Source organism: Plasmodium knowlesi (genome assembly GCF_000006355.2).
Source record: "Plasmodium knowlesi strain H genome assembly, chromosome: 4".
Lineage (NCBI taxonomy): Eukaryota > Apicomplexa > Aconoidasida > Haemosporida > Plasmodiidae > Plasmodium > Plasmodium knowlesi.
Genome location: NC_011905.2, coordinates 460,231 through 485,979, shown reverse-complemented (window position 1 = coordinate 485,979; position 25,749 = coordinate 460,231). Strand labels below are relative to the sequence as shown.

Sequence of the window (25,749 nt, the reverse complement as noted above, 5' to 3'; positions counted from 1 at the left end):
GTTCCTTTTTGCAAAGGGGGGCTATGTGGGAATGCTTTATTCCGTTGAAAGTGCAAAAGGGTTGTTCTTCCCCATGGAAAAAAAGGGGTGCAGGTCTTCCCATTTTTCCCTCTGCGGGTACGCATCCTATGGTTCTTAGAGTAGGAGTATCCTCTTCACGTCCTCGCGAGATTTCCATCGGTTGCGAAGATCCTGCAGAAGGGGAGAAATAAGCAGTGAAAATACGGGGGCATGTTTTTTTTGTAGATCCGCGATAAAAGCGCATTGATGGATGCAGCCCCGTGGAAGGTTCTCTCGGTTTTTTTGGCTTTGCCCCTTTTTTAAAAGGTGCAGTAATAGTGGGGCAGGAGAAGGAAGGAGTCAAACTGGTAGGTGTAACATCGCAAAGACACACCCTCCATCTGTAAACACACACAGATGTGCACACAAACTCTTGTGTGTATTACCCCTGTTGAAGCCATCTGTCGAGCCTTTATGAAAACCTGCTTGACCCTGTTGATAATATCACTCTCGTTGTACTGAGCGATATTATTGTTCTTAAGAAGCGAATCGATGATGCTCTTCCGATTCTTCCTGTACATGTTGATGTATGCATTTTGCAATTTCCTCTTTTTGAAGAATTCAGAATAATCCTGTGCATATATATCACCCAGTTTTCTTTTATGGGGGGCAATCGGTTTGAGGGGGTTTTCCCTGACGTGGGATTCGCTCACAATGGCGTCGGTTTTTTTCGGATCTGTGGGGAGTTTACTCTGGGCTGCATCTGTTTTGTTCTGATCAGTGGTTGCACCTTTTGGTCGCGAGGTTCTTTTCGAAGGAGCCTCTTCGGTGTGTACCTCGTACTGCGTTCTCTCCAAATACATTTCTTCGGTGAATGGCTGCGAAGGATCTTCCTTCTGCAGTTCCTCGATGCCACTGTACAACCCGTGTGCATTTGTAACTGTGTTTATCTGTACGCCGACCACTACTTCTGCCTCCCCCCCTTGCGGAGACAAAAAGTCTAGTGACTTGTCCTTAAGGATGTCCTTAATATTTTTATATTCAAGGAAGAGTTTTCCCACGGTATTGTACTCACTATCGTAGAGCACGTTATAAAATAACTTCAACATAATTTTCAGCCACTTCCTCTGTACCTGCTGTGGGTGCCATTTTAACATCTTGTCTTCTTCCTTCGACGCTTTCAAAGAAGAACAAATGTTTTGAACTAACGGAAGGAAAGAATTCGGGTCAGCGCTCTGAGGGGGAGGCGTTACAGTCGTGCCAGTGGTGATGGTAACTCCTGGGTTGACCTCCGATGGTTTTTCAATGTAGCTTAGTAAATCCATCGCAGCTAAGGTGAAGCACTGTGTTTCATCATTTTTTTTGCTCCGTTTGGCATTCCAAGAATTCAGTTTCTCATAAATACAGGTGAGGAGTTTGTCTCCACCGAAGTATGTCTCATTCAGAGGGCAGTTTCGACCTGTGCTGATGGGACCCGTATTTGGAGGAACATACACTCGGTGCAGGTACTCACAAACACATTTTATAAAAAAGAACTTCTGTTGTGACGTCGGTTTCGTTTCCTTCTTTTGTTTTTTCTTCTCATCTATTTCAGTCTGCTTTTGATGTATGATATTTTCAATTTCCTGTACCCCCAATGTCTTGTAATTGTTAACCACCCTGAACCGTTCACAAAATTTATTTTCCTTTATGTGTTTGGAAATGATGAGCTGCTCCGATTTGGAGATGTACACCCAGAGATATTGTAGCAACTCTGAAAGGACTTTTTTTTCCTGACAACTTTTCAGAATCTGTCTATCTTTGGGTTCTAGAAAAATTGTGTAATTTTCTAAATTAGGATCTTTTTTTTGGCTAGCTGTTGAGGCAGCAGATGTGTCATTTTCTGTGTACAGGTTCTTCCTTTCTTTTATGTCTTCCTCTGTGTTTCTGCTATAGAAAATGGAACTAGTTTTGTCCCTAATCATGTTCACCAAATCGTTGAAGAAAATTCTGAAGTCGTCTTCATTCGATATGAACAAGTCATACATTAGTTTGAGAAGGACGAATGTTCCTTTGAGTTTGGGGGGTTCAAGCAGATGCAGCTGCTCGTCGCTGTGATCCGCTGTCATGTCAGGTACCCTGTCAGATGTCATGTGTACCGTGCCACCCTTTTCTTTGTGTTTCTTTCCCGAATCGTCATTGTCACTTCCTTGATCATCATGACTCAGATCGCCCCCATGGAAAACCTTATCCCTCTGAGGGGCGTGCAATCTGTCCCGTAGTTCCTCCCAAGGCAGGGGAAACAACTCCTCGCATTTTTCAACAATACTCCTGAAAATGTCTACATCTAAGTGTTCATTTAGAACCCACTCGTCGCTATTTTCTTTATACACGAACCCAATCAAGGTGAGTAGCTTTTTAAAGCTGTTATGTTCGAGCAACTCCGATGAAATGCTCAGTGGAATATCAAATAGGAGAGCTCTATAGGTGAAAATTTTATTTTTCGATAACTTCTTTAATTCGTAAAGGGATTTCAAATTAGATATAACTTCTTCCAAGACAGTATCTACATTGCAGTTTATTCCACTGTAAGTCAGATTTGTCTCCTTCTCCTGCATTTGATTCAGCTTCTTCAGCTTGTACACGGTGTAGAGTAGGGGTTGCTTTACCTTCCTCTGTTCGTGTGTAGCAGCGCGACATGCGCTTCTGGGGGTTGTAGACTCCGCTTCTGTATCTGCCTCCGTGTCTACCCCCTTTCCGGTTTCAGTGTCCACCTGCGTTCCGCCTCTCATTCGATCACCCGTTTCTCCGTCTGTCCCATCGTCTGTCGCAGCCCCACAACTATCGGAAGAATCAGATATGTCGTACTCCACGTCGTCTTCGATCACATTTCCCCTTCGATCCATATAATTCAGAAAGATAAGTTGGTTCTTGACGCTGTTGGGTGATTTGTTAAGCATCTCACTAATGAAGGGCAAGAAATTGTGCATGTGTTTGAACTGCTTAAAGTACACCTTCAAACTCTCCACATCCTCAGATGACCATTCCAATGCTTCTAACCTCTTGCGGCTATTCATCTCCATAAAAATATCATTTATGTGATTCCCTTTGTTGAGTTCCTCAAATACGAAGTGGTCATTCCCTTCACTGTAGTTGCTAAAAATGGACAACATATATTTCTCGCTTAACAAACTGAAGAGGCTTCTATTTATGGCTTTGCTAAAAAAGAGTTCCAGCGGTAGAAAGTAATTAGTACTCCATAATTTAAAAAAGCAAGCAACTATATTTTCAAAAAAACAAGCAATCCAGTGATACCTAGGGTTTGTATAACTCTCTTGATCATTTATTACATCCATGAAAATAATAAAATATTTCATGTCGAAGAAAAGTAAAAAATTGTATTCATTATTTTTAAATTTCAGTAGAAATTCAAAGTAGGTAATTATTAAGTGATTTATTTGAATGCTATTTCTTTTGTAATCTTCTATGATGTGCATACATGTATTTACAATTTTTCCGCTGTAAATTTCTTCTATTAGATCCATAACACTAACCCTTTGAATTGCTTCTGCATCGTAGTCTCTGTTGACGTTTCTACCATGTTTCATGGAGTCACCATAATGGTTATCACTTCCATCCGTGTTGTAGAATTCGTCATCCTCCTCGTCTTCATCGTATATTTTTTTTTCTCCCTTGAGGATGTATGTACTTCCACCTAACTTTTCAAGCAACTCGATTATCATCAGGGCGCATTTAAGAGCATAGGTGAAGATGCTCCTGTCGTGACTGATCAGCTTGAAATTTTTTAAAATCCAACTTAAGCTATTTAGAATATTTCTTCTCAAAAAATTATCTAAGGAAGACTTACAAATGGACTTCACATTGTCATCAGTGGACAGAGCATGTAGGTCTACTAAACTTAGATCTGCATGTAGACACCTCAAACAACATAATATTATTTTGCTACTATTTTTTTTCATTTTTTCTTCCCTTATCAACCTTTGGAAAGTATCACACAGGAATTCAGAATGGATACTGTTATCTCCTATATAAGCTTGCATTCCTAGAACCATTTGAATTCTAGATATGAATAGAGAATTTTCATCTTCTTTATCTTTTCCTTCTTTCATTGGTTCTTCGTCTCCACCATAAAAATGGCTACTTGATGAATACCTAGCGGAAGCCCCTTTTCCCATTCGGCAATTGTTCAGTCGCTTCCTATTCTCATAGAGATAAAAATTCGTGTAATATGTAACGATCCAGGCGTGTATATTAAGAATAATTTTTATGTCCCATTGATGGTTGTAATATTCTACTATACACCTCCTTAAATCTTTGATACAAATATTTAGAAAAACCTTGAGTGAATAATGGAAACCATCATCGTCTCCGTGTACCCTGCCGTCGTGACTACTTCCCTCGTAGACATTCTCAAACTCTTCATTTATTCCTATAATGTTGTTTAAGAATTCTTGCACTCGATACAAGTTGCTGTGGTCGAATGTATCGAGGATATTTCCTTTGAGGAAAGACCCGCCCTCCTTCTTCTCTTCGAATATGTCGAAGGATAAATCTTCGAAGGAGAAATTTTCATAATGGTCTATTAAATTTTTTCTCTCTATGAATTTTTTTTTTTTTTTTTTCATGTGTTTTTCTTCATTTGGCTTCCTAACTTTAGATTTGGCTAGTAGTGGGTTTATCCTGGACAGGTGCATTATCATTTGGTTGTTTTTCCTGGGGTTTAGCAGGCTAGCTCTCTTTGTTGCGATTGGAGCGGGCGCGTTTTTCGAAGAGAGGCGACTTCTTGCAGTGCCGCTTTTTGCGCTGTTCCTGCCGCCAATTCTACCATCACTTTTATCACCCCTTCTATCAGCGCCTATTTTATCAGTGCTCCCACGTCCCGCCGGCGCTTGATGCGTTAGCGACCTGACCAAATCGATCGGATCGATGTAGCACACAACGTTGTAGAAGAGTCTCACGTAATCCCATATTTCCTTCATGGTGTTTTGTCTCAAGTAGGGTATGTGGATATTCTTCTCGCTGTCATATTTCTTCAACTCTCTGTCGAATAAATGCCTCATCTCTTCGATGATTAGTGTGAGAGCGCTGTGACTATCCAACACGTTCTGTAATATCACGTAATGCACGTTGTTGGAGTTGATGGCGTTGCTTCTTCTGGGGTTTCTAATACCCAGGACCTGCGTTAGTATGTTTCGCACCAAGTAAACGTTTTCCTTATATTCCTGCACCAACTTCTCTCTCTTCTTCTTGTCCTCAAGGAAGAAGTCAGCCACTTCCAGTAGCTCCTCGTTGATTTCATCGATTCGTTTCTTCAGGTTGTTCATTTTGTTCCGCAACAGTTTGTTTGTCTTTTTCGGTATGGTGGCATCCTCCTCGTGGTTAGCTTCCTCACCGCTACCATCGTCACTATTCTGTTTGTCACCACCACTGACACCGTCGACCAAGTTGCCATCGCCTCCACCGCCATCATCTCCACGACCTTCTGCACTATCATCTCCACCTTCTCCTTCCTGTTCATCGCTAGCTGCACCCTTCAGACGCTCCCGACAGAACTGCAGCTCCTCCTTCAGACGACTCTTCTCCTCAATCAGCTGCGCGTCCCTCCGCTGCATCTCAAGAACCTTCTCGTTCTCCTCAATGCCCCGATAATCAGCATCGATGAAGAGTTGACAGTTGTACCTAAACTCGTTTAGGAGAATAAGAAAATTTCTACTTGACAAAAGGCACTTCAAACTTTGGAGACCATTTTGATACTGCTCAATGATATTTGAGCGTTTCTGTAGCTCCTTGAAGTAAATATCATTCTTTAGGACCCCCGAGAATATTTTTTTTTCGTTTTTCTCAATTTGTAGGTAATTGTATACATTGAATTCGTTCCTCTTGTTGTTAAACGTGGGCATATGCTTGTTCCAATAATCGAACCACTCCTTGCTTGGTCGAGAAGTAAGATGATTGATCAAGATGAAAATATTTCTAGCCAACATAGTTTCATCTATGTCTCTATAGATGGAGCTATCGAATTCGTTCTTAACAATGTTAATCATCTGTAGAATTATGTCCTTCAGAATCTGGTTGTTATATATATAGAGGGTTACATACATTGGGTTCTTAAAGGTGGAGTCCACATGATTTCCAAACTTCCGGTTGAGGTACTCTCTTTCCCTTCTCAAGTAGGTGTTGATGTCGTTCAGTATATTCACCACGTTGTTATCCAAGATGTAGTGTTCTTTTTCTACTTGCTCGATGTTACTAATTTTTCTAAAACGATTACTTTTTTCCAGTTCCTTGCGACTGTGACTGTGGGTGTGACTGTGGCTGTGGCTGTGGCTGTGGCTGTGATTGTCCTTACCACTTCGCCTGCTGCTACCGCTGCTACTACTACGGCTACTGCTACTACCGTGTCCTTCTTTTCTTGAGAGACTCGACTCGATAACCTTACCTTCCGCACCTTTATCTTCCCTCTTTTTTTCTGTTCCTTCCGTAGCACTTAAATTCATCTTACTGTATATATAATTGTATAGCTCTTTATTCTTTATCTTGAAATTTGTTTTTTTTTCTGTTTCTTTCTTTCTGTTTGCACCTCCCTTTTCATTCTTATCCAGTGTCTGTTCGTCATCGTCATCATCCACATGGTCTCCTTTGTACGCCGATACCTCTTCCCGACTTGTACTCTTTATATCCTTGTTTAACACGACCTCTTTTTTTAGCATATTGCTAAAGAGTACTAGAATTTCCTGCTCTAGTACTTCTCTCGTTTTTATTGCGTGCAACAGGTTATTTTCGTTGAAGATGTCTTCTTCCACTTTTTCGCTTTCTAGGTTTCGTCCGTTGATTCGTTCGTTGATTCGTTCGTTGATTCCGTCTTCTTCCGCCTCGTCCAACCCGTCATCGTCATCATCATAATCGTTATCATCGTCGTCCTCCCCCTCCAAATTTCCATCCATACCTCCCTCCTCGCTTCCCCCTACATCATCATCTTCTGAATATTCTGAACCCGCCGAACTACCTTTATTCTTCCGGGGGGGACCTCCCCCCTTCAGACTCTCCTCCTCCGTTTCTTCATTCTGCTCGTATCTGTTTTCGCCTTCTTTGGACATTTCGATGTGACATTAACTTTGTGCTATCGTAAAGGGGTACGATAGGAGTGTGCTACTGCGTGTATGTGTGTGTTACTGTGTGTATGTGTGTGCTACTGCGTGTATGTGTGTGTTACTATGTGTATGTGTTTGCGTGTGTGCGTGTGTGGAGGGGGTTCACCTGCACGGATTTGATCCCACTAGGGACAGATGTAAAATCCCCACTGGGCTGTTTTATCTTGTCCTACGGACCCCCACCTGGTAACGTTAATCTCCACCAAATAATTTTGGAGGAATGCCAAAAGTGAAGAAAAAAAAAAATGAAAAATATTGCAACAGAACTTCTCAACCCAGGGTGGTGGAAACAAAATGTGCTTAAGGGGTCTTGCTCACGAGACCACTTAGAATTATATACGCCGGCACAATATGCGTAGGTGTTCCTCTTCGAGAAGCCTGTTTTTCCTTCTTGTTTGCTTTACTTAAACTCTCCCACGGGAAACGACCAACAGAAGCAAATTTTGTTAGATGATTTCTCCGCGGCCCTTCACTTATGTCTTTTTCGATTCCTTTATCCTTCGTTTCGTTGTGCCTTTTATTCCCTTTCTCCTGCTTCTTTTTTTTTCCACCTTTCCTTTCCTTTCTTTCCTTTTTTTTTTTTTTTTTTCTATTTCCCCATCTCGGGATGAATCACTCGCATGCTCAACTTCGCACACCGCGCAATGCACAAAAGGAAGGGATGCCAATTGAGGGATTCTTTTTTTTTTTTTTTTTTTTTTTCACTTAGCCAAAGCTTTTTCTCTTCAGGTATGTCAGAACGGGGCGATAAAGCATTTCTCCCGTTTAGCCCCAATTGATAAGGAGAACCTTACACGTATTATTACACTGGTGGTTACGTGCTTGCCATTTTTTCTCTGGAAAATATTTCAAATACGTTGAGTTACACAAAAAAAAAATAATAAAATAAAATAGACTACCCATGTGAGTGTCCTACTTGACGTGTACACATTATGCAAAAGGGAGTTAGGTACAGGGGAGATAAATCTTATGTTCCTTTTTGGGAAACTTCCCACACCCTTGGCGTGCACCGTTCAGAAACCCACCAGTGGGAGGTTACCCCGCGGGGAGGAACTGCGCATACCAAGAAAACGTTTCTCTACGTAAAAAAAATAAAATAAAATAAAAAAGTATGTGGAAAGGAAAATATAAAGAATTTACTTACATGTGAGAATTCAAGTTTTTTTCACAATTTAAAAAGGCTACCTTTTTGTTTTCTTTCTTTGAGAAGAAGGAAAAATCGATCTTTGCGGAGATCGCCAAAGAGGGGTTCATCGAAATTAACCCCAGCATCGGTCAGATGCAGATAGGGAAGAAAATATCACGCGTGAAGTGCAACGTGAAAAAGGGAAGCGCGGGGATTGTGATCCCAAAATTATGCATGCGTAAGAACAAAAAAATGGAAAATTAAAAAAAAAAAAAAAAAAAAAAGGAATCACAAAGAGGATGCTCGTACACGTGGACGTATTAACCCCACATAGGTATTCCGTACCCATAAGACAGGAACGCAAGCGTTAGAAGCCTCCCATATGCGGTATATACACATTAGACACATTTCTGTTCGAAAAGTGGGGCTGCTACCTTAGGCCACCACCACGAACCGCTCACGGTGAGCTGCAACTTGTGCGTTATATTACAAGATTGCGGGAAGGAAATGGAAAAAAAAAAAAAAAAAAAAAAAAAAAAAATGAGCATGTAAAAGTAGCATAAGTAGTATGTATGGCTAACCGTTTGGGTATTCCATCTTTGTCAATTCTTGGGTCTTCAAAGGGGAGAGAAAAAGTTACCATAGGCACCATGTATGGGTTGTCACAGATTCGCACCATCCTGTGTTGGCAGTTTCGCATCGGTACTCCCTGTAACGCTCCTTTGAGATGAGATCATCATCCTCCTATTTTTTTATAACTCTCCAAATGTTTACTTAAAAAAAAAAAAAAAAAAAAAGGAAAAACTACATTTAACGTATATCTTCAAGTGAATATTCTGGATGTGACGACAGCCGTCATCTCCACGCATGGTGTGCAAGATGTTTGTCACCACCACCACCACGATTTGCTAAAAGGCTAACGCCAACATGATGCTGATGAAGGATGAAATGGAGACAACTGCACACATGGCAATATTCCCAACGTTGTTTAAAATGACAGCTGCCAACATGGCGTTGATAATACTGGAAAAAGCTCTAGCAGTGAAAAGGAGACCAAAAATGGGCCCGAAGTTGCGGGTGCCAAAGGTATGTGCAGTGATGGAGGGGAAAATAGAAAAGGTTCCGGCATGGCAAAAGAAAATTAGGCAAACCCAAATGCAGTAGGTAATTTTGCCACATAAACCAGACAACGTTAAAGTAACAGTAAGAAAACTCATCAACATACTCATCAGTATCAACGCAGTTTTAAAACTTGTCAAGTCACTTATAAATCCCCAAAAAATTCTTCCCATGATATTGAAGACAGAAGAAACAGCTCCGAGGAAAGATAAAGATCTATCATCAATGTTTAGGTAATTTAATCCAAATATTTTCCAAAAAACTTGAGTATAGGAAATAGCTTGCCAGTTAAAAAACACCATCAACCATATTAAGATGAAATCTCTATTGATAAAAGTACTGTTGGATTCTTTAAGAGAAAAGTTAGATGTATTAGATAGAGTCCTAAATGAGCTAGACATTCCTTTGGGATTTTTATTTGCATACCCCCCATGGTCTAGATATAATATTTTGCTATTTTTATCATTAAAAGCTAAGAACTCATTTGGCTTTTCTGCAGATTCCGCTATCAAACATGCACCTATAAACTGAATTACTGCAAAAATGATTCCTTCATAAATGAACAAATAGGGAACCCTGTTAAGGATCTCCAGGTTGCTGAAGTACTTGTCGTCTGTGGGGTCAAACTCTGGGGTGTAATCGGGCATGTAGTTGTACCTGTTTATGAAGTAATTCTGGAGGGGACATATGAGAAAAACTGCCATACCTCTCCCCACGAAGATTATTCCGCTGATCTGTAAAAATGGGCAATAGTAGTAATGTGGCATGAACAAGGGGAGAGTGTGCAGATGGTGGCTGAGCAAGCTGACAAAAATATCCATCTGGATGATTCTATTCGTTCATCCGTGTGCAATGTGACTCTCTCACACTCCGGTCACTGTACTTTACTCACCACTCCCTTGTAATCGTAGTGCCTCTTCACCGCCACGGAGAGCGGAATCGGGTAGGCAATGCCGCATCCAATACCACACAAAATCCCATATGTCATCAAAAACAGATAAAAATTGAATACGGTGAAATAGGACAGCAGGATCCCCAGGCACATGAGCCACCCACCCAATAACACGCTAATCTGTGGACCCAAATGTTGATTCAGCATTCCTCCGAAAAACCCAAAAAAACATTGAAAAATTAATGTAAGCACATATACCCAACTACTATCCTTGTATTTTACATTGGAGCAACCTATAATCTTCATGTAGGAGATCACGTAAATGCTGATGTTGGAAAAGCAGTAGATGCTTCCCAAAGTGCAGTGTATCAAGAACCCCCCTAGAATGACTCTACATTTTGATAGCGTTTGTGAGTAGTCGTCCTTTTTCATTTCTGAGGGGTTTTCGGTCCAGTGTGGTCACAAATATATCACACCCACGTGTTGGCTCCGTGGTCAGGCTTTCTTCTAAATGCTTGCTTTCGCGTTCTACTTGATGATAACGCCACTAGTGTCTGGGCCTGGTGAGTGCGTGCACCTTTTCTCGTTTAGCACGTTTTACCTTTTCACCTTTTTTTTTTTTTTTTTTTTTCCCCTTTTTACCCTTCTATTTTGCTCATCTTCCGCTTGAAGTGGATACGGATTTTCCCCTGTTTTTCCTTTTTGGGTTTCCTCCTACTTAACCACTCGATCAACCGTTCAATCAAGCGCTCGGGTATTAACATGCCACGTTTCACCACGCTTGGAGCAAAAAAAGTAGTACAGAGAGAAGCTAAGTGGGACGAAGGGAAATGGAAAAAAATCAGGCGGCGCACACACCCATCTGGTGGCACAATTCCTACACAGCATACGTACACAGCGCAAGCGTGGCTTGTAGTGCGAAGGTGTTTTCCTTTTGCCACGCGGATTTGTGTTTAACGGGAGATGCGTGGTGATTCGAAGGGCATTTTTGGTTGGCTTATTCATTGCACTACGGTTCTTTTCGATTTTTTTTTTTTTTTTTTTTTTTTTTTTTTTTTTTTTTTTTTTTTTACTCTCCTTGTGGTATTGTAGTACAGTAGTGCTACATCATCGCACCTTGTTTGCCTTCATTTCGTGATACATTTTTTTTGCCGTAGCTTTACAAAAATAGGGGCACATAACCTAGTCACACATGCGTGCGTAGGGTTAGCAAATGCGGTTGAAGCGTCCACTCCACTTTGAACAAATCCGTGACAGTCATATCCCCTATCTGTGGTGCACTTCCAGAGGGGAAGAAGTTGGAGCCAAGAGAGTATATCATCCATGGGTATTTCTCCACCATACCACCACTGCTCAAAAGCGATTATTCATTTAGATGACAAAGTAGCATCGAAGCGACAACAACAACAAAAAATAAATAAATAAAAAAAGAGGGGGGCTCGCAAAACACATTAACAGGATTAAAAAAAAAAAAAAAAAAAAAAAATTTATCTACACCTCCGCATACGTACGTTTTCTTAAGCACACACCTGCAGAGCCTGATCACGTAAAAAAAAAAATGTTCTTCCTAAGCAGTGTATTATTTCGATCCAAAAGCAAAAGGGTCCATGTAAATTTAATTTCCTCATGTGCAAGTAACTACATCTACTCGACGTATATTTCACCGAGCAAGTCCAAATTCCGCTTGTCCCTGAGGAAGCACGACCCCGTAGTTAATCGTCACGTGTTCGTGCCAGAACCAAAGCGCAGCAAGGCGTGTTACCACACATGTCCATGCGTAACCAACTTGTACAGCCAAAACGTGTCCTCACGCGCATACCCCATGTGAACTCATCACTTTCACGCCCCGCTTCCTTCCCCCCCCCCCCTCCCCTGTGCAGCATGTTCTACCAAAAGCACACAAAGTCCAAATCGAAAAAGAGGCTAACCATGCACGGGATTAATTATGCTCGCTTTACAGGTGCGTATGACTCCCCTTTTAGAGGGTTCATTTGGGGGGTATTTCCCCGTAGAGGTTACCCATTGACCAGCCCGCACTACATGCCACCATTCACCCCCTTTAGGAAAAAACAAAAACCTGAGGCCTCTTTTGAAGAGAGTAGAGAAGTCCTACCTGTTTGGAAAATTCAACAAACTCATAGACAACACGTACAGGTAGGAGAGTTGGTTAACTATCCTCCCTCCCCTATCAGTTTGTACTATTGACGCATGTTATTTTGTAAAATTTATAAGCGTTTTTATTTCTACCATTGGTTTTAAAATTTTTTTTGCTTTTTATAGGAGTCTGCCAAGAATGAGTTGACACGTTTGGGATGGTACCAACGGTCCTCGGCGGCCTCTCCAAAATGTGTAAGTCATGTTGAAAAATACTCTCATTGGAAGGAGAAGACGTGACTTCTTCTAAACCGTGGAAGTACTTCTCCAAAAGTTAATATGTTACATGTGAGCATTGCCTGAGGGGAACCACCTCACGTTTTAAAATTTTTGCCAAAGAGAGTTTTCCCCGGTGTTCAATTCAGCTGTGCCCATCGCTGCCGTGCGCTGCTCTATTTTGTGTTACCGCCTGTTATGTTACGTTTATGTTTTCTTTTTTTTTCTTCTTTTTTTAAACCGCTACAACTGTACACATCTGTTTTAAATACCACAACTACGACACACCCGTGTCGACTCCTCCCGACGTGCAGTGCCTCCCCCCCGGGGTAGTTCTCCACTTGTGAACCCTTTTGACTTGGTCAAAATGAAAGAAAAAATAAATCCCATTAAGGTTGCGTAAAAAAAAAAAAAAAAAAAAAAAAAAAAAAAAAAAAAAAGTTAGGGGACGCATGTACCCGTTTTACCTTATCTTACGCAAATGCAAAGCTGAAACGTAGGAAAGTGTCACTCCGCTGTTGACTGCCAGGGGGAGGATTTTCATCATATAGAGTAGCAACACAAAGGAGGGAAAAATATAGGCAAGCGTAGCCACAATCTAAGGAACCCATTTTGCAAAAGTGTTTTTTTTCTACGGGGGCGCGAAAGAGGCCTATGTTGCTAACACGTGACCCTCTACGGAAGAATTCGTATCACCTTGCCTTTCAGGCATTTTTTCATTCCCTACAAAATGGGGGCTCAAAAAGGGGGTACCCAGAAACGTGGGGGAAGGGTAGCAAAATGGGACTAGATGCAAAGAACCCGTTGGATCACCATGGCCACAGGAACAAATTGACCAATTTGATGCAAATAAGGGGATCATTGAGGCAGGCAAGGAGGACTGCAATGAGCAGCAACACGGAAGCCTATAAAAAAGTGAAAGAATCAGTAGATGTGCCAGTGGGGGGGGAAAGAAATAACCCATCTGGATACTCCACCCGTAATAGAATCAAAACAAATGGAAGGATTCACAGCGAAAATGATTATACTAGTCAACAGGATGAACAGAAAGTGGAGTGTGGGCTGTCCATGCAGGCTGCGAAAAGGATGTCCCCGCATAAAAAGAGCGAAGAGGTTAATCCAGAACTGAACACAGCGAACAACTTATGTAAAAAAATCTTCTACCTTAGCAAGAATGGCGTGAAAAATGAAAACGTGTGGAAGCATTACTTAATCGAAGTAGGTAAAGAAAAAAAAAACTTCCACCTTGTAAGTACAAAAAATTTGTTTCTCCTATTGCTAGGTTTGAGTAAGAGCCAACACATCGTTAAAGTCATCTTGCATCGTGGCACCGCTAGGGGGAACCACGAAATGGAAGAAGCAAAAGAAACACACGGAGATGACGTACTGGATACTCTTATAGACACCCTATCGAAGAGGATGGACCAACTGACAAACGGCCAGCGGAGTCTCCTCCTGCACATCATCCAAAAGTTACAGAGGATAGAAAAGTACAACAAAGTGGTAAACGAAATTAATGGCAGAATTTTGGAGGGAACCCCATTAAAGAAGTTGAGCGCGAGAGCCCTTTCCAGCGTTCTCCACGTGTACGCGAATGGTGGAAGTTCAGTTTCATCTAGGGAAGGAGACGCTCCTACTTGTAGGCATCTCTCCCTTGAAGAAACCATCAGCAACGCCTTTTCGGAACGAAATGGACAAGAGAACAAACTAGTGAAGATCCTCCTTAAGGGGAAAGTGAGGATGGAAGATATCCTCCGTCTCCTTGGAGCCATGCACAAACTGAAGATAAAAAATAAGCAGATCCTTCAATGCGTGGTGCAAATTCTAAATGAAAAAGTGACAGACGAGAGTTACTTCCTAACCCCGTCTCTTCTTCTCTACCTGGCCAACCTAAACGTGTATAATGAGGAGCTCTGGAGAAAGCTGAAAATGGTTGTAATGCAGAATTACCGCTTCTACAATTCGGTTCATCTAACGAATGTGTTTTATGGGTTCTCCAAGTTTAGGCCCGATGACGTGGAAGACTTGTTTGACATTTTGGCTAGCCACATCATGGACAAAAATATGTATAAGGAACAATGCAGAAAAGAGGAAAGGCAGTTAATCCATGGGAATTCTGGTTCTGTAAATTCTAACCTGTTTGATCATCCCAAATGGGAAGATCCTCTCAGGGACTGCACATCCGACATGTTTAACATCTTCCAAACAACGAACATAATAAAGAGCTGCCTACTTTGCAATTACCTAAATTACAACTTCTTTCATTTTTTGCTTCATCAGTTAAGGAGGTCTGAAGAACCGCAATCGTTAGACAATCAAATTGATTCCCTGAAGGCAGTGTCTAGTATATTGAAAACGTTCAACAGATGCATTTACAAACATATGGTATGCTTTAATTACATTAAGAAGGGGGAGAATTCCTCCCTGCAGGACGGACAACACACTTACGTCCACTTGTTAAACAGTGAAAGTATTTACAACCAGATGTACACCTACAGCTGCAATTACGATATGCGTGATAGCCACCTACCGATGGTAGAGTACCTTTCTGTGGGATCTACATCAAAGGAGGAGCAACGACAATTTGAAAGATACTGGGATGAAATAAGCGAAAATATAAGAAAAAAAATGGAACAGAATTTAGGAACACCCCACTTGAAGCTACTCCTACATAAAATAATCCTCTCTCTATCGGCCTCCACTGTCAAATCTATAAACCTATATGCCTTGTGTTTAATCATATTGGAGAAAAATAAAAAGGACTTGAGTGTTAACAATTTGTTTCTCTATGCCCAAATGTTTCACCGAATCAAATTGTACAATTATGAACTGTTCATTTGGCTAGCCGAACACATAAAGCAGAATACACATCTGCTAGATGTGAAGAAAAAAATTAAAATTATTTTATTGTCTTGTAACATTTTTAAAAGGATAAATGAACAGGAGATGCAGGAATTATGCCGCTTCTTTTTAAGTTCAGATGATTCTTCCTTTTCTATAAAAGAGGAAGCAACTTTTGCAGATGATTCTCCTATGTGGGAAATTCCTGCAGAAATAAATATGAAGAGGAACATGGTAGACTTGGATTGCATCTCTAGGTGGACTACTCCGAACAGCGTGCATGATCAGACTGAAAATTTTGCAAATGGTGGTGATGATAATTCGGTTGGAAGGAATTTCCCTGTGGGGGAAAAGACCCTTCATGGGAAACCTCTCATAGGTGAAACTAAGAAGAATCCAAATTTTGCCTTACCAAGCGAGGGAAATTTCTTCATGAAAATAGAAAAAACGGATACGTTACCATGCCACTTGGAGTTCACCGACTATATAAACTTTCTGCTCATTCTGATTCACAACTGGAAGGGAGATGAAAGTGGGAGGTTTGATCTCCTCTCCCTAATTTCGAAGGGGACAAATGACATCGTGAAAATTGGACAAATGGACGCAACTTTGGATGAACACACGAAGCGATTAGAGGAAAATCTGCACCGTGAGAGAGGTACCATCGTTAAGTTGTTCGAGAAGATGGATCGTTTTTCACGTCAGGCACCTCATGCGGAGGAAGAGGCAAATATGGTAGGTAACTTGTATGGCCTGCGTAGCGACTGCTCCCTCCAAATAGACTACCTATTGCATTTTATAAAGGCGATAAACGAAGAGGTATATAACGACATAGTGGGGGCGCTGAAGGGGAAGGTTTCCCAAATGGGTAGCCAAATGGAAGATCAGTATGCCTCCCTTAAAAGCCCGTTCGAACTAAAAGAGGAAGATTTGCAATTCCTAAATATGTCTAGATGTCGTAAAGGCAGCCTGCACACCAGTCCGCCTACAGTCCATAATAACAAAACGATTAATAGGTACATGTATGGAAGTGTCCGAGAAACGGTAGACCTCCTTCGACAGAGTTTCCAACTGCACAAATGTAGCAACATTGCAGATGTTTCTTCGAAGAATAGCAGAAATTACCTGAGCGGAATGGAATCCTTTTACAAGATAAACAGGTTTTTAATAGCAGATATAGCATACATTTTGGAAAAAGGGGAAGAAAAATTATTTCACTTTCTTCTATTTTACCCACACGAATTAAAAAAAACAGTTGTAAGGAAGTACGAGAATCGGATTTTCCTGAAACAGGAATTTGATGAATCGCTTCTAATATGCACTGAAGTTATTTTCTTTTACAATTATTTGAGGAAGAATTTTCGCAACCAGTTTTTTCTCAGCCTTGTGGATACCACTCCGTTTGTTAAATTTTTCCAATGCACAAATGGAGATGTGTCGGTGGGGGGCATTCCCGATGGTGATCGCGTCATGCGCGAGGCCACCCGTCTTTTAGAGATCATCTCGAATGCGTAGCTTGCTACACGCAGAGTGCAACTAGTTTATATCTGTATACAAATAGATGTAAAATTCCGCTTCTCGTTTTTTTTTTTTTTTTTTTTTTTTTTTTTTTTTTTTTTTTCGTTTTTGTGCCAAACAAAGAAACCTACTAAATTACAAAAAGGATGAGCAACAGGGGAGGATGAAACAAAGATAAATAAATGCACAAGTCAAAGTGAATACAGGATGAAGCTGTCTTGTCCCTTTTTTAAAATCATTCGGAATGCAAAGTGTGCAATTAAGAAGAGGCCACATGTGGGATCCCCACATGGATGGGTGCAAAAAAAAGAAAAAAAAAAAAAAAAAAAAAAAAAAAAACATGCATATACGACATCTGTATACACATCGCCTGTGAAATAACCTGATAAGTGTGATCGCTGCCGACCCACCACGCGGTATCTGAGCAGATGAGCGGCGCGCACATGTTTAGCCCCTGTAAGTGCAAAGGAAGAGCGATAAAAGGGGGATATTTATACCATTTGATCCAACTAGGCAAACTTTGCGGGGCTAATCGCTGTAATTGCACATATTTTGTGAGGCGTCCTCCAAGTCCTGATCCAGGTGGGCACCCTTGGTATGACCCTCATCCTTGTCGACGTTGCTTAGGGTATCAACAACATTTTTTTTATTTAGGTACTTATTTTTTATAGAATTCGTGGAGAAAGATCTAGACAGTTGTTTGTTAATTTCGATGGCCTCTTTGGACGCTCCTTCAGCATAGTTATCTGTGAGTTCTTTGATTTTATTTATTTTGCTTTTTTTCTCGCGTCTGTAATTACTTACTAGGATGATAAAATCGTGAATGATATTCACCCAGATGTTTCTATCCTTGTCTACTGTCTTAAGATATAGGTAGTTTTCCTTTCTTTCTCTTTTTTTCCTGTACTTGATGTAGAAGTACTTGTGGCTATAGACGTCGCTGTACACGTTCACTACGTATTCGAGGCGGATATACCCCACTCGATTCTTGTCCACCTGCGGGATGAAAAGTGGGCAAGAGGGGAAAAATGACCAGGGGGTGAAAGCACACTGTGCGTAACGCGTATGTCAGACAAATGTAGCGCATAAACACAAATTCGTGCAGTGTAAAATTGAGGGGGGGCCCAAAACGAACCTTCGCGTCGGCTTCCTCATTATAATAGCACCAGTAGAATTTTCCCTTAAAGAAGTGCATGTAGAAAAAGTACTTGTTGTAGAATCGCTTGATGTAAAAATTGCTGTGCAGGAGGTAGCCGTTCAAGTTTTTGCAAAAGAGTCGAATTTTGTCTTCGATTGCCAGGGAGGAAATGTTCTTGTAGATAGCTGAGAGGGGGAGCGGCGATGTGAAGAGGAGAAATGTGATGAGAAGCAATGTGAGAATGCGTTCCCTCTGCCACTCCCTGGCGTATCATAGCGCACCGGAAAGTGCGGGTGGACCTACTTGAGCTGACGTCCGTCTCCTTAATGGCATCGAAGTGCTCCTTGCCCTCATTTATGAGCTTCTCAATCATCTCATTATTCCTGCTATGGTTTTTCTGAACAGCTATTATGGTCTCGATAAATAGAGAGGTGTATATCTGGTCCTCCTTCTTTATGCACTCTAAGTTGATGTAATGGAAGGACAAGCAGGCTGTAGCTACTATTTGGTTTTTGTTGACTATGTTAAAGTACATGTTGCAGGGGAACAACTTCTTCACGATGTCTGTGTAGATGTGAAGATCAGCTGAGCCGATGAATGTATTTTTTAGAGTTCCCTTTTTGTACACTTCGATTCTGATGGTATCGTTATTCTGTTTGACAACCATGTTTTTTCTTTCCTACTCTTGTGTAAAGGGAGGGAGGGGTGCGCATGGTAGGAGGTCGCCACGGGAACGGACGCATAAGCAGGTGTGGAACACATGAACATAAGTGCGAGTGTATACATATAGATGCTCGTCCCCATTTAGACACAGGAAAAGTGTAACTTTTGTACAGGCATTAAACTCGCAAGCATCACGTGGGGCAAAACAAACAGGGTGGAAGGAGGAAAGTACTCCCCCCTTATTCTTTGTTGCCATTTTTTTTTTTTTTTTTTTTTTTTTTTTTTTTACTTCTATGTGTATTTTGTTCAGGTACTGCTTGTAGTAGTGGGTGTAGGAATATCTGTTTCCGATTTTCAGATGGACAATGTACTTGCTGTTGTCATCATCACCCATTTTTAAGTTGATGTGGTGAATTTGAATGATGATGTTGAACGATTCATATTTGTGGATATTTAGAAGGCGGTACAGTTGGCCTGAGAAGAGGATTGTGTGTATGCGTGTATGTGTGTGTTAGGGGATATGGTGTGAAAAAAGGGGTAGACAATCTTCTTGGCGCCATTTCCTTCACTTTGTACGTGAGCCACAAAAATGGCGAAAATACCACGACGGAGCTATGTTCACTATTTCACCATTTCGACAAAATGGCTCCCTCGCCTGTTCAACAGTTTGTTTCCTCTTTTTGGAGATACTACTCCACTCGGGGGAGCTTACCGATTGGCTTATTCTCACTGATATGAGGAAACAAATCCCTATTTCTACACACGCAGAGGGTACAGACGGATGCAAGGAGGCATCCCCCCGCGTAGAGAAAATTGTGGGGATCAAAATAAAACATCTTGGAAAAAAAAAAAAAAAAAAAAAATGTCCTACACAGAAATTGCTATGGCTAGCAAAGTAGTGTCCAATCTGTAAATCAATTAAATGTGACAAACAAATAGGGGCAATGCATCTGGACGGGTGATGCGAGAAGCAATTTGGTTATTCGCTCCCCTGCTCGTTTTTTTTCACACATGTACGTTTATATACGTACATATATATGTACATATCTACATTGGGTGAAAAAAAATATATATATATATCAGACTTGTGACATTTTAGAACTCCTACGATTAACCGTTACATTAGAAGAGTAGCGAAGGAAAAAAAGGAAAATTCTGAATAAAATTATGCACCTATTTTTTTGTAGAAAAAAAAAAAAAAAAAAAAAAAAAATTGACGCCGTAATTTGTTGTGCGCGCATATGCGCTCGTTTTCCTGTGTGTGTGTGCAAATATGCGTGTATGGGGGGAAAATGGCGGAATTTCTCCCTCTGTGAGAAACCGCGGTACCATTCGAATGCCGCGATAGGTGAGGAAGAGATTAGAGGCACGAACAAACGTAAGTGAACACATGTGAATGCAAATGAATAAAAAAAACGCAACCGCGCTAATCTGTTGCTACGCGTTAACAAATAAATACCCTAATTTCCAAACGCGCGCAGAACACCCGTTTCCGCGTCTTTGATGCCCCCTGGCGAAACGGAGTATGTGCCGAAAAAATTGTCAGCAAAAATGGCACCACCCTTGGGAACCCCTGGAAAATTGGCCAAACAAAAAAAAAAAAATTTCCCTTTTTCACCTTCCTAAAAGTTAGTTATATATACATATACACATACATTTGTAGACTCCGTTTTATTTTAATGCTATTTTTTTTTTCATTTGGAACTTTGCCCTCCTTTTGCTATCACACTATGAACTTTTTAAAAATCTCAAAAAGGTTGCCTCTTTTGGCGTGTGTGTGCATAAAATTTCCTTTAGCTAAGCACTACGTTGTTAGTTGGACCATTTGTTATGCTCCTGTTCACACGGTGTGGTGCTGTTTGACGTTGTTTTCAGCTTGTTCTTCGGTCACTTGCAGGTTCCCGCCATTTTCCTCCCTAGGCAAAAATAGCCTAACGCCTTTTTTCCCCTTGATCCATGTGTCCATTTGGATAGGTGCTTTTTTCTCGCCTGGTGAGAAGCCGGTTCCGCACGACTTTCAAAAGGGACAAATTCGAACGGAGAAGCACAGCACAGGGAATTTTCCAAAAGGGGAGTCAAACACGTTAAACACATTAAACATGTCAAACAAGTTAATCAAGTTAAGAAAAGTAAACAAATCAAATGTGCAAAACAACGTACAAACGTAAACTTGCTTTGCGCGGGGCCCGAAGTAAAATTCCCATAGGATGGGCATTTTTTTTAAGCAATTTTCACCTAAAATTTGCAAACAAATTTAACGACAGGAGGGATTCCTGCCAGATTTCTCTCAGTTTATTTTCACGTTTCATCCATTCGTCCGTCCGCCCACAATTTTTTTAAATACAATTTGGCAATTCGACAATTTTGCACTCATCCCATTTGTTCCCTTTTTTTTTTTTTTTTTTTTTTTTTTTTTTTTTCCTTTGCCACATCTTCACGAAAGGGCCAATTAAAAAATAAGAAATCCTCTACAACGTGAAAAAAAAAAAAAATAAAAATAAGAACAAGCATAGGTGCATCCTTCACCAATGGTATAAGCTTGCAATTTCTTTTTTTTGTTTTTTTTCCTTTCGCTGAGGTCTCATTAAGTGATCTGCGATACGTAAGAAAAAAGCCATTCACCTTGGCCAGGCGCAGATTCTCGACATAACTGTTTAGCAGTTCGGCAGGTGTCCCACTCGGCCACTTTTCCCCCGAAAATTCGACGCGCGCAAATGCGGAATTGCTGCAAAATTGGCAGCCCCCGGATTTGTCAGACAAAGCAAAGCCGTTGAGCGGTTAGGTAGGGAAAAGGACGGGACTCCCCAAACGTTGTGTGTGCCAGCTTTGAAAAATGAGCAGCTGTCTGAAGGGGGTATCAATCAATCACGTGTGAAAGTCGCAACGAGGGGGCAGGGAAGGATAGACGCAGTATAGAGGCGGAGCAAGGTCGAAGGGAAGCACCTTATTTGACCTTGCGCCGGGTGCGCGAACGCTCCACGCCTTTGAGAAATAAACGTAGAATAAATGATGAAGTGCATAAAGGGGGAGAAAACAACTCGCTGTCACCGTGCTGCTCGCTGATGCCTTTCCACATCAGTGACATGTCCGCGCATTAGCCCGCATGGTGCACGGGCATATACATAATATGTACATACCTATATATATATATATGCACATGTGTGTGTGGCACATTTGCGCCGCACCCCAAGGCCCAAAGAATGATCGACCTGTTTGATGAAGTAAAGCAGCTAGCTACGATCAAGAAGCAGAAAAATGCCAAGCATATGACACAAGTGCTCAAGTTTCAAAATGACAAAATAATAGATAACTTTATAGATCCCAGTGGGGATACAGTTATAGACATCCCCGGAGAAAGGAACGACGATTTGAAAAGTTATGTAGATGCAGTCCATTCAATAAAACAAGAAATAAAACAAATTTATACAGTGATTGATGATATAGAAGTATTAAGAAAAAAAATAAACTTAGCTATAACGACAGAACAGGAAAATGAATTAAGTATCCTACTAAATATGCAAATAAAAAATGGAAATAATACTATTCAATCCATCAAAGTGGAAATAAAAAATGTGAGGAAGAAATTTTTACTAAAATCCCAACAGAATAATAAAATAATGAAAAAAAATATCCACGATAACTTAATCCATGTATTCAAAAAAGCTTTACATAGTTATCAACAGATCCAAAATGATTACAATGAAAGTATGAAAGATAAAATGTCTAGACATATAAAAATTATCTACCCACAGTACACAGATGAAGATATAAATTCTGTCCTAAATCATGATGATATAAATACGCAAAATTTAGTCAAATGGAAACTACAAGGACATGAAAATTTAAAAAATGCCTTAAGCCATGTAGAATCCAAATATAGAGATGTTAAAACACTAGAAAAGAATGTTTATGATTTACACCAAACCATAATAGAATTGTCTGCTCTTATTGAGATGAATGATGAGGTCATAAGTAGCATACACGATAATGTGAACGATGCACAGTACTTCACGGAGAAGGCAAATGTCGACTTGATCGACGCGCGGAATATTCAAAGATCTACTTCCAAGTGGATGTTCTACATATCCATGGGAATCCTCATTGTTGTGATTATTATCTGTCTACCCGTTTTGGTGAAATTCCTCTAGCGGGAAGGAAGTGGATCCATTCGTCCGATGTGTGCCTGTGCATGTACTTAGGCACAAACATACGTGTTTTGCGTGGTTAAGGAAGTAAGAAAAAAGGGAGGGGAAGGATCTCTCAAACACTGCTAGGAGATAAATTCCTACATAATTGCCTCCCTCTGTGAATCCCGAAATTGCTTCTGCGTTTGGAGTTCCCTTGATGACGCATTTCAAGGGAGCTTTTGTCCGACAAAGGAGCTGGTCCCCAAGCAACTGTTCGCGTTTGTTTTTTTTTTTTTTTTTTTTTTTTTTTTCTGTCATCCATTTTTTTTTGTAACACCAGCGAAATGCTAACTGCGTTTGTGTTTAAAAGTATATGCAATGTGCTATGCTCATACAAGCAAGCACATTCCTTCAGAAACCTCCTCAATATTCCCCCACGAATTTGTCGCTTCCAAGAATAGACAGATTTAAACAGCTTGGGAATTTTTAGCTAGTTAAAATTTGCCTACAAATTAGCCTCTTCTTTTGTGCGCACCCAGGAGAAGGCGTCCACATACTTGCGTAAATTCTCATTATTGTTTCGTGGACATACGTTACACATCGTACACTCCTCCAAGAGTGACTTCACATTTTTTTTTTTTTTAGTTTGCCAAGCTTGTAAAAGGATTCTCATTCGTTTAATTCTTCTATGTAAAGTTACCTTACGCTATGTCATGCTCTGTTCTCCTGTGCTCTATTTTTTTTAACCCTCTCCTTTACGGTTTGTTAACTTCCTTTGCGCATCCCCACCCCTCGCGCATAGGCAAATATATTCACAGATGTGTGAGCGCGTATCTTCCTTAAATTCTAACTTCTTATAAAACAATATTTAAAGGTATTAAGCAAATATCACCCTTTGGGAATTTCCCACGGGGGAAAAAGTTGTCTCTCTTTTTTCTCTTCATCGATGTCTGCGCATAATCTTCCTTCAAATTATAGGCTTCACCTCTTTGGTGGACATGGGATAGGCTATTTTCCAACGCGCATTAGGACCTCCCCCAAGAAAACTAGCCTAAGCCTCTCACATATAAATAAAGAAGCATACATAGGATTTTGAGTTATCCAAACGTAATGGCACTTAGCACCCGCATGAGTGGCCCTCCCCTTTCGTGGGCCTTTTTCTTTATGTACAACATAACGAAATAGAACACCACTTGGAGCAGCTTGTTTAACATCAACTTGGTTACTATGAGAGACAAGTTTAGAAAATTCATTATTCTTAAATTGGGTATTGCTACATCTAGTTGTTTCTTTACAGTTTCATCCAAAAGGTAGCACATTTTAGTATTGAGCTTTTCCATTTCGACAAATGAACTAAACAAAGGCGTAGTGTTTTTTTGGAGAGTTAAGGCGAAAAACGTTTTATGCGTGTACATAATTTGCTGAGCGGTATATCTATCACTTATAAAATTTTTCAAGAGACTAAAGTGCACATTCGTGTTAATCATTTTCATAATAGTGTTAATGGTTTTTTTGAAAAAATGCTCCTCAAAAATGTTATAAAAATGTATGGCATGTATGTTACGCAGTGCACCGTGAAATTTGTCATCATCATAGTTATTATCTTCGTGATTGTAAGTGCATCTGCTTTGCTTGACACTGTGGCAAAAGTATTCATCTTTTTTCAAGCAGGCATCTACTAGAACCCGTAATTTTCTATAGTGCTTCTTTAAGAGCCTTTTGAAGTATCTATCAATTAGGACTCCATTCCAGATGTACTTCCTTTCAAATGTAGAAATGTCGGATGTTATTTTTCCAAACAAATTAGCTCTGAATTTATTACGAAAAAGTTTGTTGACCTTTTTAAGTAGGCACAACATCCACGGGTTACTATCTAGAATGGACACAAGCACAAAATAATAAAAAAAATGTGTGTGGAAATTATTTACGATCTCCTTAAATACTAGTGGGAAACTCAGACTTTCTTGCTTCTGAACAATTTTGTCCAATGCCTCTGCGAGTTTCTTTTTATCTTTATTCATTACATCTATGTAAATCAAATTCGTTATTTTTTTTCTTCTATTTGAATAAATCAAATCGTGAAATGAGTATTTTTTTCTTAACTTGTTTGTTTTTTTAAAAATGGGCCCACTGCAAATGAGGTATCTTTTGTTTGCACGTTTTTCTTGATGTGCTGCGAATGGCCTTTTCCACCCTCCATTTGTTGGAATTTGAACCTTCGGCACGTTTACATTCTTCACACATGTTACCTCCCATAGTTGGTGATGCAATATCGAGAGCAGCAGTAAGATTGTGGTAAGCTTTGCGTTCATTTTGTGCCAGTGTCCATTTCTTCCTCCCCCTACCCTCAAAGTTCAGGACATGGATGAAAAATAGGTTCTGTCCAACTAGGTTACACGCCGCATCTACATGGTCTCCTGTGCCATATTCGACACCCCCCACACCCAACGGGGCATCTCCTACACCCCACTCGACACCGTCTACACCCTACTCGACAATTTCCGCACCCTATTCTGCAACTTCTACACCCAATTCGGCATCTCCCACACCCTGTGCGGCACCTTCTATAAAAAAAATTCCACCTTAACGTGTATAAGCAATCCCACAACTTTTGGACACATGTGCTGAAAAATCTACATAACTGCATATGTACTGGTTAACGTGAACGTGGGTGTATTCCCCTTATAATACAACTGCCAAGAAATGGGAGTTTCCCACTTTGCGCTGAAAAACAATTTCGGTGCAGAGATAAGTGTTCTCTGGTGACCTCTTCTACAAGTCGGCTTAGTTATACATATAAATAT

The 25,749-nt window shown here is 40.5% G+C and overlaps 7 protein-coding genes across 7 annotated transcripts; 3 read left to right on the top strand and 4 right to left on the bottom strand.

The window, feature by feature from the left end:
- Positions 1 to 135: 135 nt before the first annotated feature.
- On the bottom strand, positions 136 to 7,097 carry PKNH_0411000 (conserved Plasmodium protein, unknown function; the record flags this gene model as incomplete). The annotated part of the gene is made up of 2 exons (XM_002257898.2): positions 136 to 192; positions 447 to 7,097. The coding sequence occupies 2 exons, from the start codon at positions 7,095 to 7,097 to the stop codon at positions 136 to 138; spliced, it is 6,708 nt and encodes a 2,235-aa protein (XP_002257934.2).
- A 2,088-nt stretch (positions 7,098 to 9,185) lies between these two features.
- PKNH_0410900 (monocarboxylate transporter, putative) lies at positions 9,186 to 10,720 on the bottom strand (the record flags this gene model as incomplete). The annotated part of the gene is made up of 2 exons (XM_002257897.1): positions 9,186 to 10,130; positions 10,289 to 10,720. The coding sequence occupies 2 exons, from the start codon at positions 10,718 to 10,720 to the stop codon at positions 9,186 to 9,188; spliced, it is 1,377 nt and encodes a 458-aa protein (XP_002257933.1).
- Positions 10,721 to 11,846: 1,126 nt separating this feature from the next.
- On the top strand, positions 11,847 to 12,590 carry PKNH_0410800 (uncharacterized protein; the record flags this gene model as incomplete). The annotated part of the gene is made up of 4 exons (XM_002257896.1): positions 11,847 to 12,013; positions 12,169 to 12,248; positions 12,352 to 12,442; positions 12,569 to 12,590. The coding sequence occupies 4 exons, from the start codon at positions 11,847 to 11,849 to the stop codon at positions 12,588 to 12,590; spliced, it is 360 nt and encodes a 119-aa protein (XP_002257932.1).
- A 722-nt stretch (positions 12,591 to 13,312) lies between these two features.
- Positions 13,313 to 17,014, top strand: PKNH_0410700 (conserved Plasmodium protein, unknown function; the record flags this gene model as incomplete). The annotated part of the gene is made up of 1 exon (XM_002257895.1): positions 13,313 to 17,014. The coding sequence occupies one exon, from the start codon at positions 13,313 to 13,315 to the stop codon at positions 17,012 to 17,014; it is 3,702 nt and encodes a 1,233-aa protein (XP_002257931.1).
- A 531-nt stretch (positions 17,015 to 17,545) lies between these two features.
- PKNH_0410600 (rhoptry apical surface protein RASP2, putative) lies at positions 17,546 to 19,654 on the bottom strand (the record flags this gene model as incomplete). Its single annotated transcript, XM_002257894.1, has 5 exons — positions 17,546 to 18,013; positions 18,153 to 18,340; positions 18,459 to 18,834; positions 19,108 to 19,292; positions 19,531 to 19,654. The coding sequence occupies 5 exons, from the start codon at positions 19,652 to 19,654 to the stop codon at positions 17,546 to 17,548; spliced, it is 1,341 nt and encodes a 446-aa protein (XP_002257930.1).
- A 2,364-nt stretch (positions 19,655 to 22,018) lies between these two features.
- Positions 22,019 to 22,966, top strand: PKNH_0410500 (syntaxin, putative; the record flags this gene model as incomplete). Its single annotated transcript, XM_002257893.1, has 1 exon — positions 22,019 to 22,966. One exon carries the CDS (start codon positions 22,019 to 22,021, stop codon positions 22,964 to 22,966), a length of 948 nt encoding a protein of 315 aa, XP_002257929.1.
- A 1,076-nt stretch (positions 22,967 to 24,042) lies between these two features.
- PKNH_0410400 (conserved Plasmodium protein, unknown function) lies at positions 24,043 to 25,257 on the bottom strand (the record flags this gene model as incomplete). The annotated part of the gene is made up of 1 exon (XM_002257892.1): positions 24,043 to 25,257. The coding sequence occupies one exon, from the start codon at positions 25,255 to 25,257 to the stop codon at positions 24,043 to 24,045; it is 1,215 nt and encodes a 404-aa protein (XP_002257928.1).
- Between the last annotated feature and the right edge of the window lie 492 nt (positions 25,258 to 25,749).